This window comes from Sparassis crispa, assembly GCF_003851025.1.
Source record: "Sparassis crispa DNA, contig_000009F, whole genome shotgun sequence".
NCBI lineage: Eukaryota > Fungi > Basidiomycota > Agaricomycetes > Polyporales > Sparassidaceae > Sparassis > Sparassis crispa.
In genome coordinates this window covers 253,932-267,556 of record NW_020939756.1, presented here as the reverse complement: position 1 = coordinate 267,556, position 13,625 = coordinate 253,932, and the positions used below count along the sequence as shown (strand labels likewise).

The following is a 13,625-nucleotide window of genomic DNA, read 5'->3' as shown; positions in this document are numbered from 1 at the left end:
CCCGGTAGCGACTTTCAATTGTTCGAACCACGTGGTAATCCAACAAAGAAGAACAAAGAACACATGTACTTAAAGCTGACCAAAACGAAGATGGTGGCTCTTCTCTTAATCCACAATGTCTGTGAGGGCTTTACCCAGGCAAGTCGAGGCTGGTGATACCGAATCCAAAGGTGAGCGAGGGCTACTCGACCCAGACATCTCATACTGATAGTTCTGAGTCAAAGTGCATTCATGGGGAAAAGAAAACCTGCCCCTTGAAATGGTAGAGAGGATCGTTCGACTCGCGTGGTTCGAATCCTCTTGGAGCCCCAATGACCTCTACGACCTCCATGTATCTCTCTGGTCGGTATAGCATGGCGGGAAATAGTGGTCAAGATATGTCAACGGCGCCTGTTGCTATTGCAATCCCGCTATATGGATCTGTATGGCAGTCTCATCACTATGGAATATGCTAGGCTATGTCGCATCGGCCAATGTGGCTTCAAAAACCTGGTCATATTCACGCTTTGGGCCGCTGAACATGCATGCGTCGAGCTGGAATACGATGTTACGCGGGCTCTCCGACACCTCCTGGTCGAGAATCGCTATCAGAGTAACATTTTCTACCGCCTGGTGATGGTAAACTGCACAAGCGTGCTGTTGAGAATGCCAGACGAAAGAGTGCTTCCCTTCTTTCATCTGGCTAATATGCGGTCTGTGGAAAGTCTGCTTCTTTCTTGGTCTCCTTGCACTGGGTCAAACGTCCAGTTCATGAACCGGGGGATCACTAGGGATGTGTCCTTGGAAAAGGTCACATACCTGCGCCTCCGCAACTACCCTCGCTGCCTGTGCAAGGGCAAGCACAGCGAAAACTCCGTGCAGGTTTGCGTCGCCTTCTACTTGCCAACATACTTCCCCAAACTACAGCATCTCCATTTCGAAGAGCCCTACTTCCTCAAGCGTCTCGTGCATCCGCCGGGTCTGGAACGGGTCACTCTCGAAGCGCCTCCCGACCATTCTATATCATCCCTCGGTGCCTACACCAGCATCGCTTCTTACAACATCGCCTCTGCACTTCGCGCCGGGTTTCTCAGACGCAAGCGCGTAGGCGACCCTCGGAAACTTATCGTGGTCAACACAGGCACAGCCAAGCCCGTTGGCTGGCAGGACGCTGTCGCAGCATGCCACGAGTACGACGTGTCCATCGAGTTCCGCTGCACGTACCCCGACTAGCGCTAGAAACTATCATGATTCTGTAACTGTTCTGTTGCTGACACCCTATGGTTTCATCCCTTGTACTGGTTGACTGTTTTATCAAATATCAAAGTTACACCTCATTAGCATAGATTAACGTGGAGGGTGAACGCGGAAGTCGGAGCTCCACATGCTCTCCAAACATTCAGTCATCAGACACATGTACTACAGAGATTAAAGTAGCAATAACAACAAGTTAACTATAACAACATCCGACACCATCAAAGCATCGTGCAGCAGAAGATCCAAGGAGTGCGGGACGAAAGACGTGAGCGAGACTCGAGAAATAATGGTCGCCTGCGGTCCTCATGCCTCATTCTCCAAAACTTCCTTTTCGTACTTCTTCTTCATAACACTCACTGTCAGTGAAGGTCGCAAGTCAGCATGAGTTCAAAATGCTACAGTAAAGAAAAACGAACCGTCGCGAGAGATCTGGCCCGATGACAACCAGCCTTCGGGAAACGCAGCAACAATCTGCATTTTCACTGAGCGGTCATGACGCAACGATCGACTGGACATCGCCTCACCTTTTGGTACAACGTCTTCCGCACACCCTGATCGCTCACCACTTGGTTGTTGCCTTCCAGGTTGCTGCAAGTGACACCACTGAGTACATGCCGGAGGACAAGAACAGTAACTGCTCACTTCTTCTCATTCTCGATCCTACAACACTCATTACTGAGGCAGACGAGCTGCCATATAAGGGCCTTCATCGTGTCCGTAAGCCGATACCTCTTCGCAGGCGGATGGGGCTCCCTATCCTTCCCCTTTCCGGTCCCGGCATGCTCCTCGTGCTCACCGTTCTCATGGTCTGCATCCTCGACAGATGGACGTTGCGCCAGGGCCGATCCCGGAATCTTGGGAGTGGGCTGGCTATCCGACGCCGCAGGCGTGCCCTCGACCGAGTGCCCACCCGCCTCCGCTTCGGCTTTAGCGCGCTCTTGCCGCTTTTCTGGAGACGAAGTCAACATGCCATTATACTAAACCGTAGCTAACGTACTTACCCCATGAAAGAACACTCCTGTCGTATTCCTCCTTCGCCTTCGGGAATCCCTCGTCTGCAAGGGCCTTCAGCTCCTGCAAGAGCACATTCTGGCGCTCGATGAGAAGGTTCGTGTGTTCTCTCCACACGGTTCGTTTGATTAGTTTCTACGCGGTATATGTAACTCATTAATGCCGTGGCTCTTGCGCAAGTTAAATACACTTACGGTCATAGTGAACTTGTTGTATGGGAAGAGCCGCGGCATGAGGTTGAAGAAGTTATCGTCGTACTCGCCGAGGATGATCGCCTGGAGCGCGACCTGCGCCAATAACGGCTTGAGACTTGGTGGGAACTTGCCTTTGACTTCCCAAGTCTCTGCGTGAAGGAGTGCAGATCAGTATATCGCGTGCGCACGCACGAAGGTGGGCATACCCTTCGCAATTGCCTCCCTGAGCTGGTCCAGAGCCTTCTCGAGCTCAGGATGGAACGGTTGCTGCCCATGGATCGTCAAATCGCGCCGCGCAACACAGAAACAATACTCACAATTTCCACCGTCTTCCGTTTCTTCTTGGAACCGCCCTCGGCATGGTCAGCGCCGCTCAGACTTGTCAGAATAGTCTCGGAAGCGCTCGACTTCCGCTTCAAACCTTGGGTGTGGTGTTCGTCCTCCGCGTCAGAGTAGAGTGCGATGGGCGAGTCGCGCGTGCCGTCCTCCTTCTTGGCCTTCTTTGCAGACGGGGAAGGAGGTCTCAGCGTCGACGGTCCCGCCAGCGGTCCGACGAGTGAGGGAGGGAGAGACGCGGAGGAGAGCGCCGCGGAGACGGAGGCAGAGGGTGCCATGATGTTCGGTTTCTTAGATTTCGGCTTCTTCGGTGTCCTGGGCAACAGTTTCGTCCACAGAGAGTGAGTAATTAGGTGACCGAGGACTCACTTATTCACGAGGGCTACCTGTCCACTGGAAACGTAGAAGCCCTTCTGCTTCGTCTGTGCGAAGTAGGTGCGCTCATCCTGGGCGAGTTCCGAATCGTCGATGAAGGGATCATTGGTGTCGTAATACTCCTGGCCGAGGTTCTTCTGCGCGAGTCTGAGTACGCAATGGCAGTGGAAGAGAGAGGTGCGCACCTTCTTGCGTTTCTTCTTATCGTTCTTGCCGTCGCCCTCGTCGTCGCCTTCGCTGTGGCTGTCGTCGCTGATGTCCCTCTTCGGTGCGGGCACGGGGGTAGGCGGGCGTTGGCCAGTGGTCTTGCTGAGGGACGAGATGTCGACCTCGTAGTCGTCTGGGCCGCCGAGCTTGATGTCGAGGCGAATAGTTTGAAGGGGAGGGCGTGCGGGAGGGGGCGGAGATGGGGACGGGGAACGGGCAAGGTTGGACTTGGAAGACTTGGGTTTAGCGCCCGCGGCACCTAGCGCGGACTTGCCCGCTGCGGGCGCGGTCGCTGTCGACAGCGGCTTCGACTTGGTCGATTTTGGAGCGCCGTCGACGTCGTCGGTGGTGATGAGGCCGTTGGATGGTTCGCCAGAAGGCTCGCTGCCGATGGTGAGTCGAGCGAGGCGGGAGGCGTCGTTGTCGGGGTCGATAGGAGACAGCGATTGATGAGGTGGCGAGTCGCGCGAACTTGACGCCGCCGCCTCTGAATTTTGGCGGGGGGGTAACATCTCGACGTCGGCGGACATGCTACGCTAGTTGTAGAGGAGTAAACGGGGCAGAAAACGAGATATTTGTCAAGAAAAAAGGCGGAAGTTACCAAAAAAAGGCAGGGAGAGAGGTGGGGAGGAGAGGCGTCGGGCCCACCTACTCCCGCTGTTTTACGAGCCATTTGCCTCTGATTTGGCCTGCAGGGAAAATCGGCGCGGCCCAGCTTAACTTTGGAACAATGTGATTGGCTCGGCATTTCCCAGATACGATGCGCCAAACTGCATCTTCCGACTCCCCCATCTTCCGAATCTTCAACTCAAAAAAATCGTTCAGACCTTTCTCCCTCAAAATTACACATAGGATATGTTGTTATAGGTCTTCCTGTGTCTGTCTATGAACAATTTACCTGAGAGAACAGCACGTACACAATCCCCTGCAATTGACTCGGGCTTCGGAGCAAGCCCTTCCGGTAGTATCGCCTTGAACGAAATCTTGGTCTTAGACATTTCTCTAACTTACTTGCTCTTTTACTTCCGGTATCTCTTCTGCTCACAAAGCTGCGGAATTTACAAGCAGGCGCACCGGTGCGCGTTCATAACTTCATGCTCTGCGTTAATTTCGAGGTGCGGTTTCATTGCTTCAGGTTTTTTCTATATTTAAATAATGAATCTTCGCTGCTGCATATACTGCTGAGCAGGTTATGGTTGAACCACCTACACGTCGAGAACGATGATGATCTTAGTACGAGACTCGAGACATTGATTGAGAGCCTGAATATGTGTGCATGATTCTTCTCTCCGTCTTGCAGCCATCACCTTTCTGCGTGCGGCCTGTGAGTCACTACCATTCCTTTCGACCTTGCTTGATCAGATGTACTTCATTTATCTTGAGTGCTGCTGGTCATACACTCAGACCACTGCTGTGAGGGACTCTCAGTAGTGTGTACAGTAGCCTGTACTAACAACTGCTTGGACACAAGCTATGCTTCTCCATGGTCCGGCGTACGTGGTGCATTGACATTGCTACCCATGATTATATCCCAAAGCCCGCCTCACGTTTGTTTCGTTAACGCCAGACAACTCATTGGTAAGATAAGTCTATGCTAGCTATTTTGCACGCCTCATAGCCCAAGCTCGTCCGCGTAAGGCAGAGACGCAGTGTTCCCAATCGCAACATACGTCGGTTTGCTCTTGAGCAACGAAGATGTGATCTGGAATCAAAGTTTAAGGATCGCTCACGAAGAGATCCGCACGAAAATCATACCTTCGAAACTGCCGACGCGTCAACCTTGTCCAGACCCGACAACGCGCCGTCGAGCGTTACCGGCGAGCCAGAGAAAGCCTAATGAACTTATTAGAACCGGTAAGACAAGTAACTTCGCGTCACGCACCGTCGAGCCGAGGGCAGAAATGAGACCATCACGCTTGTCGAACGCACTCGCTGCCTCAAACTTCGCCTTGCTAACAGCCTTCTTCAAATCCTCGCCCTTAAGGCTGCCCGCGGCCTTCAGCGCAGTAACGGCTGCCTGTCCAGCAGCCTTCACGCCCTCCGTCGTCTCGCCCTGAATGAGCAAACCGAACAAGGTCGCATCAGAGTACGGGAGTAGCACACTCTTCACCGACGTCCCCACGGGCGTGCCAGCAGCGATGGGCGAAAGGCCTTGTGACCATTTGATAGCGGGGGTTGGGTCAAGGTGCGCCGCGAGCACCGCCAGCTCGGGCGCAGACGCACCAGTGGTACCAAAGCCGACAAACACGGTTTCGGGCGCGCCATGGCCGTCAATGCGCGTCTCGCCACCGAAGTACTTGCTCGGAGACGACGCAGGCGTGGCGGCAGCGGATAGAGAGCCGAGGGACTGTTCGACGAGACCTTGCAGGGTCGCCGGATTAATGCCGGTGCCGAGAACAGCGATGTTGCCGGCACCGAAGACGGACGCGGCGTACGCCTTGACGTCGTCGATGGTGAGGTGACTGTTGGCGGAGGAGAACACGGACGAGCCAAGGCCGTTGCGGAACGCGAGCGCGTGCGCGAGCTCGAGTGCGTGCGTCGCAGGGTCTGAGAGCAGGGCGGTGGATTCTGCCTGGCACACGGGCGCGACGTACTCGCTGAATTCGTGGCGGGTGAACTTGGCGGAGGTCACGAAGGAGGAGAGCACGTTCACGAAGAACGGCCTATGCGACTTCAGCGCGAAATCAGCGCGTTCATATTCGACAACACTCACTCATCCCCCCTCAGGAACTCGGCAGTGACTGCCAGGTGCTCCCTTGTCAGACTTGTTGACAAGACACCACCATAGAGCTCAGCTTCACGGATAGTCCCTAACGCGGAACGCTGGCCCGTACTCTGTTCATGATGCATTCAACTTCGATGCGCCCTTCGAAAAATATGCTTCGATACGTACTTTGAAAGCAAAACCCTTCAAAGCATGAGCGACACCAGGCTTGGTCTCGAACCTGCTGCCCGCCTTAATGAGAAAAGTGACAGCGGATGTCGGCTCGCCGTTGTCTACCGCCGCGACCTTTACGCCAGCGGTGTCGACAACACTCGCAAAATTTCGTGCAAGACGCGACGCACTTCGCACGGCCGACGCTCTGGCGGCGAGCATGGAGAATTCTGGGAGACGAGAGGAATAAAGTTGGAGGGAGTAGTGTAAATTCGGTGCGACAGCGAGGCGCTCCGGAATTGGCCGAACCCGACAACACCTTCACCAAGAAAAAAATTGTGTATTTCGCAAGAGCAAGGAACATCACATTTCAAACATATTGACGCAAATTCAGCCATCGTACTACATCCTACGCGTTCTGCGCGCGTGCACAGTGTGATACGTGAAGATCATCCCGGGAACTGTATCCAGCTCGCGCAACGCCCCGTCAATCAGCACCTGAATATTCACCTCGGAAATGCCGTAGTCGATCAACAGCATTCTCACCGACTCCGTATACGTCTTCAACGTGTCGGCGAACTTCCTGCCCACCTCTCGAAATACAGGGTCTGACGTCCATTCCCCGATGGGAACGTCAAACTGCTGCACATGAAGTCGGTCAAATTTGCCCGACTGGCGGATCCAACCAGGGATCTGGGGGCCCGTGGGGTGCACACCTCCCCTCATCTGCAGAGCGCGTAGTACAGCATCGAAGAAATTACAGAGACCAGGTGCAGGAATCGCAGGATTCATGCGATTCACCGGCATGCGCCCCCACTCGCAGGCGACGAACAGTCCACCTGGACGGAGGACTCGTGCGACTTCCTGGAGAAGCCGAGGATAGTTCTCGACCTTGTGCCGTAGTTCAGATATATATCATGCATCAAGTTGAACTACTCACTGCCATGGAGATGCTTCGACCATGAACAAAGTCAATGGTGCCGTCCTGGTACCGGAAGCGCTCGCCGAGATCTTGCATCTCAAACTGCACTCTAGGACCCGGGTAACGAGTTGCGATCGGAACTTCCAAGCAGCGAAGTCGTAAGTCTTCCCAATCACAGAAGAAGAGCCAAGATGAACACGTACCGATATCAATGCCATCAAATCTCACATGCGGAAACCTCTGTGCCATTTCCATGACCCTGTGGGGACAAATGAAGAGATGAGATGACCTGAATGAAGAATATGGTACCATTTTCCTGTCCCAGTGCCCAAATCCACCACATGACGCTCTTCTCCAGGTAAGGCCTGCAGAACCTCTTCGACGGGCCCTACGAAATGTTCTCCGATCAGCCTATGGAGCAGTACATGCTGCTCATCATATCTCTGCACAACATGTTGACTCAGCTATATGCACACCACAGTAGCAGTAGAAGCTGCAATTAAGAGCAATACGTACAGCCTGCTCGTGCGCATCAACAGGTAGAGGATACGGAGAACGACCATGAGAATGGAAGAGTCGATTGCCCCGCTCCTGAAAGTAGTCGGGGAATTCTTCTGTACGCAACTCTGTGATTTCAGAGGACGTATCGGACCGAGCGTCCTCTTGAGAGAGGTCGGGGCCATCCCCGGAGTCATCACCAGAGTTAGGATTGTCGTGAGCATGGACCATGGGATCATCGACAGACATGCAGGAGGTACGCTTGACTGTGGTTGGGAACAAGGGCAAGCGGCCGTCGGGGATGGCTTTTGAGCATGGTCGCATAAAACTCCGACGATTGTGAACAGCGATGGAACTCAGCGGCGTAGGCGTATCCAGAAACAGCTCGATCACAGAGGGACTTGAAGTGTCAACGTGTCAGCTGCATTTCTGATTCACAAAAAAGGTGACAGGAACAAGAGTGCTAGCAACGGCAGCATGCGTTAGGTGTCTCTGCAGAATTAATAACAAGCGTCAGCGCCTTATCCAGGGGTCGAGCTATTGTCGAAAACCCGAAAGAGGAACAAGAGAGACCCTGAGGGCCTGAGAGGAAGAACTTCCAAATGCATAAGGTGGCGGCTAAGTCGAGTCGACTAGAATTGGTCAGCTCAGGGAGTGCGCGGACTTTGAGAGAAGGCGCGGGCGCGACGTCTTGATGTAAGCCGGAGACCCTGGAAACCGGGAGCTTTTCACCCACGCATTCCATGGGTGAAAACGAGCGGGCCACCGGAGCTGAGCACGATGTGGACGGTGAGAGCCTCGTGAGACGATACGATCCCTATCCATCAGGTTCTCTCCATCGATGCCGACGCTAAGGAGCATCAATAATCGCGGCAGAAGGAGCCTCGCGCGTACCAAGGCTCGGAGATGCGAACACTGCTGGAGCGCACGAGACCACCTGAACAACACCAATCAGAGAGCTAGGACAGCCGTTCATGGGCCATCATTACCTGACTGTTGTTCTTCATTTGGTTCTGTGGGTCCCAACAGAATTTTGCGGGGAGACTCAAGAAAGAGCCCCCTTGTTGGCGACATTTACTACATTATTCCGCAATAGAAAACACCTCCGCGGCAAAGACACCAAGTATGAGAGATCCTCCAACCGCTTTCCACCTCGCCCCAGAATTCGTTAGCGAACTGCATATTCCAATAAGGGATAATCACAGTAAACAGTCCCCGTTAACACTTTACGCAGCGGTAGAAGCAGAAGATCCCCGCGAAGAATTCAAAGATCCTCCCAGTCGACGAGGTGCTTCCATTCCCTCGAGTAAATCGCACAGCTATGGCGGAAACACGTCCAAATATTGAGCATGCGGTTCGAAAGGTAGCATGGCATAGACAGTTATTCGAAGAGACGAAACCTAAACAAGCAGAGGAGACAGGTGGAAAAGAATATTGCAATTTGAACTTCACCCTACTTCACCTCGAGTGATACCGTGGGAAACTACGCGATCGTTGATTGCCGAAAAGGGTAATTCGGTGGTTCACTCCATGCACCTCCCCACAGTGTGGCCACATCCGGTTTGACCCTTCCCCCCTCTCCAATATAACCCTTCGTGCAATATGTCTGACGTAGAGACTTTTCTCCGGGAACTAGACGAGCGTATGAATTATCCGGACGAGGATATTGACGAATATCTGTGGCGCCACAGAAACCAGAGGTACGCGGGCGGGGAGAGCCATCGCCAGAACATGCATCTCATCAGTCAACCAGTCAAATAGGCATATCTTCCAGCGGGGAACGTTCGTTATCCGTCGCCATCGCTGCAGCTAACCCTTTAGCATCGTCCAACGAGCTTCACGGTATGGATCTCGTGGCCGCATTGGTTGTGTGTGGCTGGATATTCTAACACAATTCATACCTTCTTGTAGAAGAAATGGTACAAGGGCCATCGAATAGGTATACATTCCATATCAGTACATTGCTGCTAACGCTACTCACACACCGATTTCTTCCTACCAGCGTGAAACGGAAGTCGCCAGACTCAAATGGCATCTCGACTTCTCCACCTAGAAAAAGGCAGAGAACAGACAACACCCACGAGAATAAAATACTTGATCATAATCCGCCTTCAGATAGGGTAGATGCTGCAAGGACTGCATATTCACAACATATTTCATCGTAAGTATCACCCCGTCGACCTATACGAAATGAAGTTATTAATTCCTCAAAGACCTCAGAGGCCCCACGAAACCGCAGATCATACGGAAGATGTGGATATTTTGAGTAATCAGAAGGATGTGGTTGTTCTAAACGCGACAGGCTCGCGGCCTAGAGTGTCAAACACACATGGAGTTCATAGTATGGCTGATCATCACGATCCAGAACTTCCACTCCATCAATTATCGATTCCAATCCAAGAAGACCGACCCACGGAAGCTGTACATGGTCCCACTAACAAGGACACGCCTCACCCGTCAAGTCCTGCACGAGACGTCAAATCAGCAACGGAAGCGTCTGCGGGCTCTTCCAGGGATGCGCCGAAAGCGTCGAGTTGTGCCAGTACAGTGAAATCGAATCGCCGCGACAAAGTGCTAAAGATTCCTAAGGAAGATCCCCGACAAGCTCGGATTACGAATAATAGCACCATCACCACGCTGCCCAGCTCCGCCGTCAGCCTATCCGCCGTATCTCCCTCATCGATCAACAATGCTAGAGTGAATAGCGTGAAGAACCAGAAGCAGCAGACCACAGCGAAGAACCAGAAATCGAAGAAGACAAAGGTGCTTACAACTCCGGCGGAGTACGCACGACGGCTGCAGGCAGAATACAAACCAAAGCGGTCCGTTAAGCCACAGTACCTTAAGGGAAAGAAGATTCTTTATGTTGGTGATGATATGCTTTATGCCAGTGCGGAGACGAAGGGCAAAATGAATATTGTGAGTGATTCCTCCCGCATGTCCGTTGTCTTCTTGTTCCGCCCGTGGCTCACACAGAAGACTCCGCCGCCAACTTTAGATTAAGAAGCATGGAGGAACACTGGTCGCAACATACGATCCGGATGAGGTCACACATATTGTGACCGACATATCAAAGGAGATACTGCTCAAAGCTCTCGGCCTCAGGTCTCTTGATCAGATTCCCAGCCACATTCACACAGTGAAGTGGAGATGGATCATTTCCGGTCCAATTAGCAGTAGAAGCGGTCGCGCAGGTCAGCCTAAAGGCAAAGGAAAGGCAGTAGACGTTGGCGGCGATCAAGCAGAAGATGATAAGGGTGCCCAACAGGAAGAAGAGGTCCCAGCGTGGATGCCATACGAATTCGAATACGCCGCCTTCGACGAGAGGATTGACGCTGACCCATTCTGGCAGCGGAACATGGCGCACAAGCGCGGACGGGGAACCGGAGATGGATGTGATAGGGGCAGTTCTAGTGGGCGCAGAAGTCTGGACAGAGATCAGGAAAGCGGCGAGGTCGGCAGCATCTCGTGCGTATGGGGTGTGGTGTGCACGTTGCGGCATATTCTGACATCGGCATCAGCGAGTTCACACAGGATAAAATTGTTCCCCAAGTTTCGGCGATAGTCGAACACGAGGAAGCGCCACCTTCCCCTTCCAGACCTACCACTGGGTGCGATGGGCGAGCACGTCCCTCAACGAAGCGGACCACGTCGACCACGGTGAAAGGCCGTTCAGCTTTCCGCAGGGATTCTCAAGCAACGATAGCCGGTTCCTCCGCTTGCGACCCGCTGGCCACCTTCTATGAGGTAGCACGGGCCGAACGAGATGAAGTGGGTCTGTTTCAATCGCACACAATGTCTTCTGTCTCAATGTGGCCCTTCTCTTCCTATAGCTGCTGCGTTGTCAGGAGACAGACACCGATACTGATACGGGGGATGAGTCAGACAGAGACAGGCAACACAGCGTCCATAATGCTTACCGTGAGCCCGCGAAGAAAAGGGTGCGTGGACCTTGTACTTTACTTGGGACCATGCAAGAGTATATCGGACTATTTACTGACTCCACCAGGGATTTCTGTGTGATAACAAGGACCCACCATTGCCTGGAGAATGTCCCAATCAGGATGTCATTGACAAGGTATCTATCACATGTCGAGTCCTCCAATCCTGACCGTAACAATATCTCAGTTGCAGGAGTTGAGGGAGCTTCACAAAGCCAAGCCATCGGCCGAGGACCGCTGGCGTGTCTTCAGCTATGACAAGGGTAGGAGAAATTTTCATCTAGTCCCGTTTGTTCCTCACCCTCATACTCTCGCACTCGATTCCCCAGCTATCAGATCACTGAAGGACTACCCTACCAGAATCAAGTCGTGCAAGGAGGCGCGGGCAATCCGAAGTATTGGCGAGAAGACTGCTCAGAAGGTGTGCTGGCTGTACTCCCATTGCCGAGTGGTCTGCGCTTACGGTCCACTCAGATTATGGAAATAATTCAAACTGGCAATTTGCGTCGCATTAAGTACGAGAGGACTGAGGACGTCGGTGTGATCAACTTGCTTCAGGGAATTTACGGCGTTGGTGAGTTGATGCCTTATACTCAAATCAAATATTTGACAGTGTGCTCACTCACATTCAAGGAAGAAATACCGCTTTTCAATGGTATGCAGCCGGATGTCGGACTTTGGAGGATGTTAAAGCCAGAAAAGGGGGGATCAAGCTCAGTGCGTCCCAGGAGATCGGACTGAAGTTTTATGCAGGTAAGTGGTGTGCATTCAACCTGTTAATCGTCTGAGTAGTCTGGTCATCAATCTAGACATAAATACAAGAATGCCGAGGAGCGAAGCTGCAGCAATTTTTGAGATTATTAAGCCAATCGGTCTGCATTTTATCCACTCTGCAGCGGTTGCTCGATCACTAATCTTCGTTGTGAACAGCGCGGAGTATCGATCCGAACTTGGTGATCGAGATCATGGGAAGCTTCAGACGGTTTGGTGAATTTTATCTCTCCCCGACACTGCATGCTGATCAGTCGACAGAGGAAAGGCCGACTGCGGAGACATAGATATTCTCATCACTCGACCGACGGCAGATGGCGGGAATCACAGAGGTGGGTCAGCGTTCGGAACCGGTCTTGAAATAAATTTCATATCAACGGCAGGCGTCCTCAAACATCTTTTGCGGGAGCTGCATCGACGAGGTATCATCACGGAAAATCTCGCTATGCCGGAAGATTTTGACGACTTGGAGCTAATATATCGAGGGCTGTGTAGGCGAGACCCGCATAGTATGAGACGCCGGATAGGTGAGAGCTAAATCGGTGAAGACATCCTGATCGGACGTTGATTCCTCTTTCCGTAGATTTTCTCACCGTCCCGTATGAGTCGAGAGGTGCCGCTCTGCTCTACTACACTGTAAGTGAACTCGTCGATTCGCATATTCCGCAGTTAAAGGGGATATAATGCGGGACGTTGTAGGGTGATGATATCGTGAGTGTCTTTATTTTAGTCTAGATGCTAACGCATCTCACCGCCTCCCGTCTCAAGTTCAATCGGTCTATGCGGCTGAAAGCCAACAAGATGGGGTACTCACTCAATCAGAAAGGCTTATTCGCTGGCGTCGTGCGGAATCCAAGGGATCGTCGCCAGAAAACAAATCAAGGTGAGCCTTCTCACCTCCTTCGTGTAAGTGCGCGATTTGAACCCATAGCCTTAGGCAACATAATTGCCTCGGAGACTGAGCGAGAGATCTTCGACATACTCGGTACGTATCATTCACAATCTGAGGACAGAAGAATAAAAGTTTAAGCTCCGATCGTGTCGTCTTAGGTGTACCATGGCAAGAACCCCACGAACGAGTTAGGAATTTTTAAGAAGCAAATTTGCGGAAGACGTCATATTGGATTATACGACTCATGCTGCGTGTTGGAGCCGCGAGGACATGGATAATATCAATGTGTATTGCCACACGAACATTTCACTGTCCGTGTCTTTCATATGATCAGAATTTGGAAGGAAATGGAAACCCAGGAGTATAT

General features: G+C 52.4%; 5 protein-coding genes across 5 annotated transcripts; 2 read left to right on the top strand and 3 right to left on the bottom strand.

Annotated features, from left to right (window-relative positions):
• Positions 1-115: 115 nt before the first annotated feature.
• Positions 116-1,212, top strand: SCP_1000950 (hypothetical protein; the record flags this gene model as incomplete). The annotated part of the gene is made up of 3 exons (XM_027761965.1): positions 116-170; positions 225-342; positions 432-1,212. 3 exons carry the CDS (start codon positions 116-118, stop codon positions 1,210-1,212), a joined length of 954 nt encoding a protein of 317 aa, XP_027617766.1.
• Positions 1,213-1,539: 327 nt separating this feature from the next.
• Positions 1,540-3,889, bottom strand: SCP_1000940 (predicted protein; the record flags this gene model as incomplete). The annotated part of the gene is made up of 10 exons (XM_027761964.1): positions 1,540-1,592; positions 1,653-1,707; positions 1,761-1,824; positions 1,879-2,185; positions 2,238-2,382; positions 2,442-2,590; positions 2,648-2,708; positions 2,759-3,092; positions 3,147-3,289; positions 3,338-3,889. The coding sequence occupies 10 exons, from the start codon at positions 3,887-3,889 to the stop codon at positions 1,540-1,542; spliced, it is 1,863 nt and encodes a 620-aa protein (XP_027617765.1).
• Positions 3,890-4,971: 1,082 nt separating this feature from the next.
• Positions 4,972-6,456, bottom strand: SCP_1000930 (Cytochrome b-c1 complex subunit 2, mitochondrial; the record flags this gene model as incomplete). The annotated part of the gene is made up of 5 exons (XM_027761963.1): positions 4,972-5,061; positions 5,115-5,192; positions 5,242-6,022; positions 6,073-6,194; positions 6,253-6,456. 5 exons carry the CDS (start codon positions 6,454-6,456, stop codon positions 4,972-4,974), a joined length of 1,275 nt encoding a protein of 424 aa, XP_027617764.1.
• Positions 6,457-6,636: 180 nt separating this feature from the next.
• SCP_1000920 (hypothetical protein) lies at positions 6,637-7,903 on the bottom strand (the record flags this gene model as incomplete). Its single annotated transcript, XM_027761962.1, has 5 exons — positions 6,637-7,125; positions 7,175-7,296; positions 7,360-7,415; positions 7,466-7,599; positions 7,673-7,903. The coding sequence occupies 5 exons, from the start codon at positions 7,901-7,903 to the stop codon at positions 6,637-6,639; spliced, it is 1,032 nt and encodes a 343-aa protein (XP_027617763.1).
• A 1,353-nt stretch (positions 7,904-9,256) lies between these two features.
• SCP_1000910 (hypothetical protein) lies at positions 9,257-13,460 on the top strand (the record flags this gene model as incomplete). Its single annotated transcript, XM_027761961.1, has 22 exons — positions 9,257-9,354; positions 9,408-9,496; positions 9,566-9,593; positions 9,657-9,815; positions 9,868-10,573; positions 10,653-11,122; positions 11,176-11,425; positions 11,488-11,595; positions 11,664-11,732; positions 11,783-11,858; positions 11,925-12,016; positions 12,070-12,169; positions 12,229-12,348; positions 12,405-12,467; positions 12,526-12,577; positions 12,628-12,698; positions 12,750-12,893; positions 12,950-13,002; positions 13,066-13,077; positions 13,135-13,249; positions 13,304-13,351; positions 13,417-13,460. The coding sequence occupies 22 exons, from the start codon at positions 9,257-9,259 to the stop codon at positions 13,458-13,460; spliced, it is 2,967 nt and encodes a 988-aa protein (XP_027617762.1).
• Between the last annotated feature and the right edge of the window lie 165 nt (positions 13,461-13,625).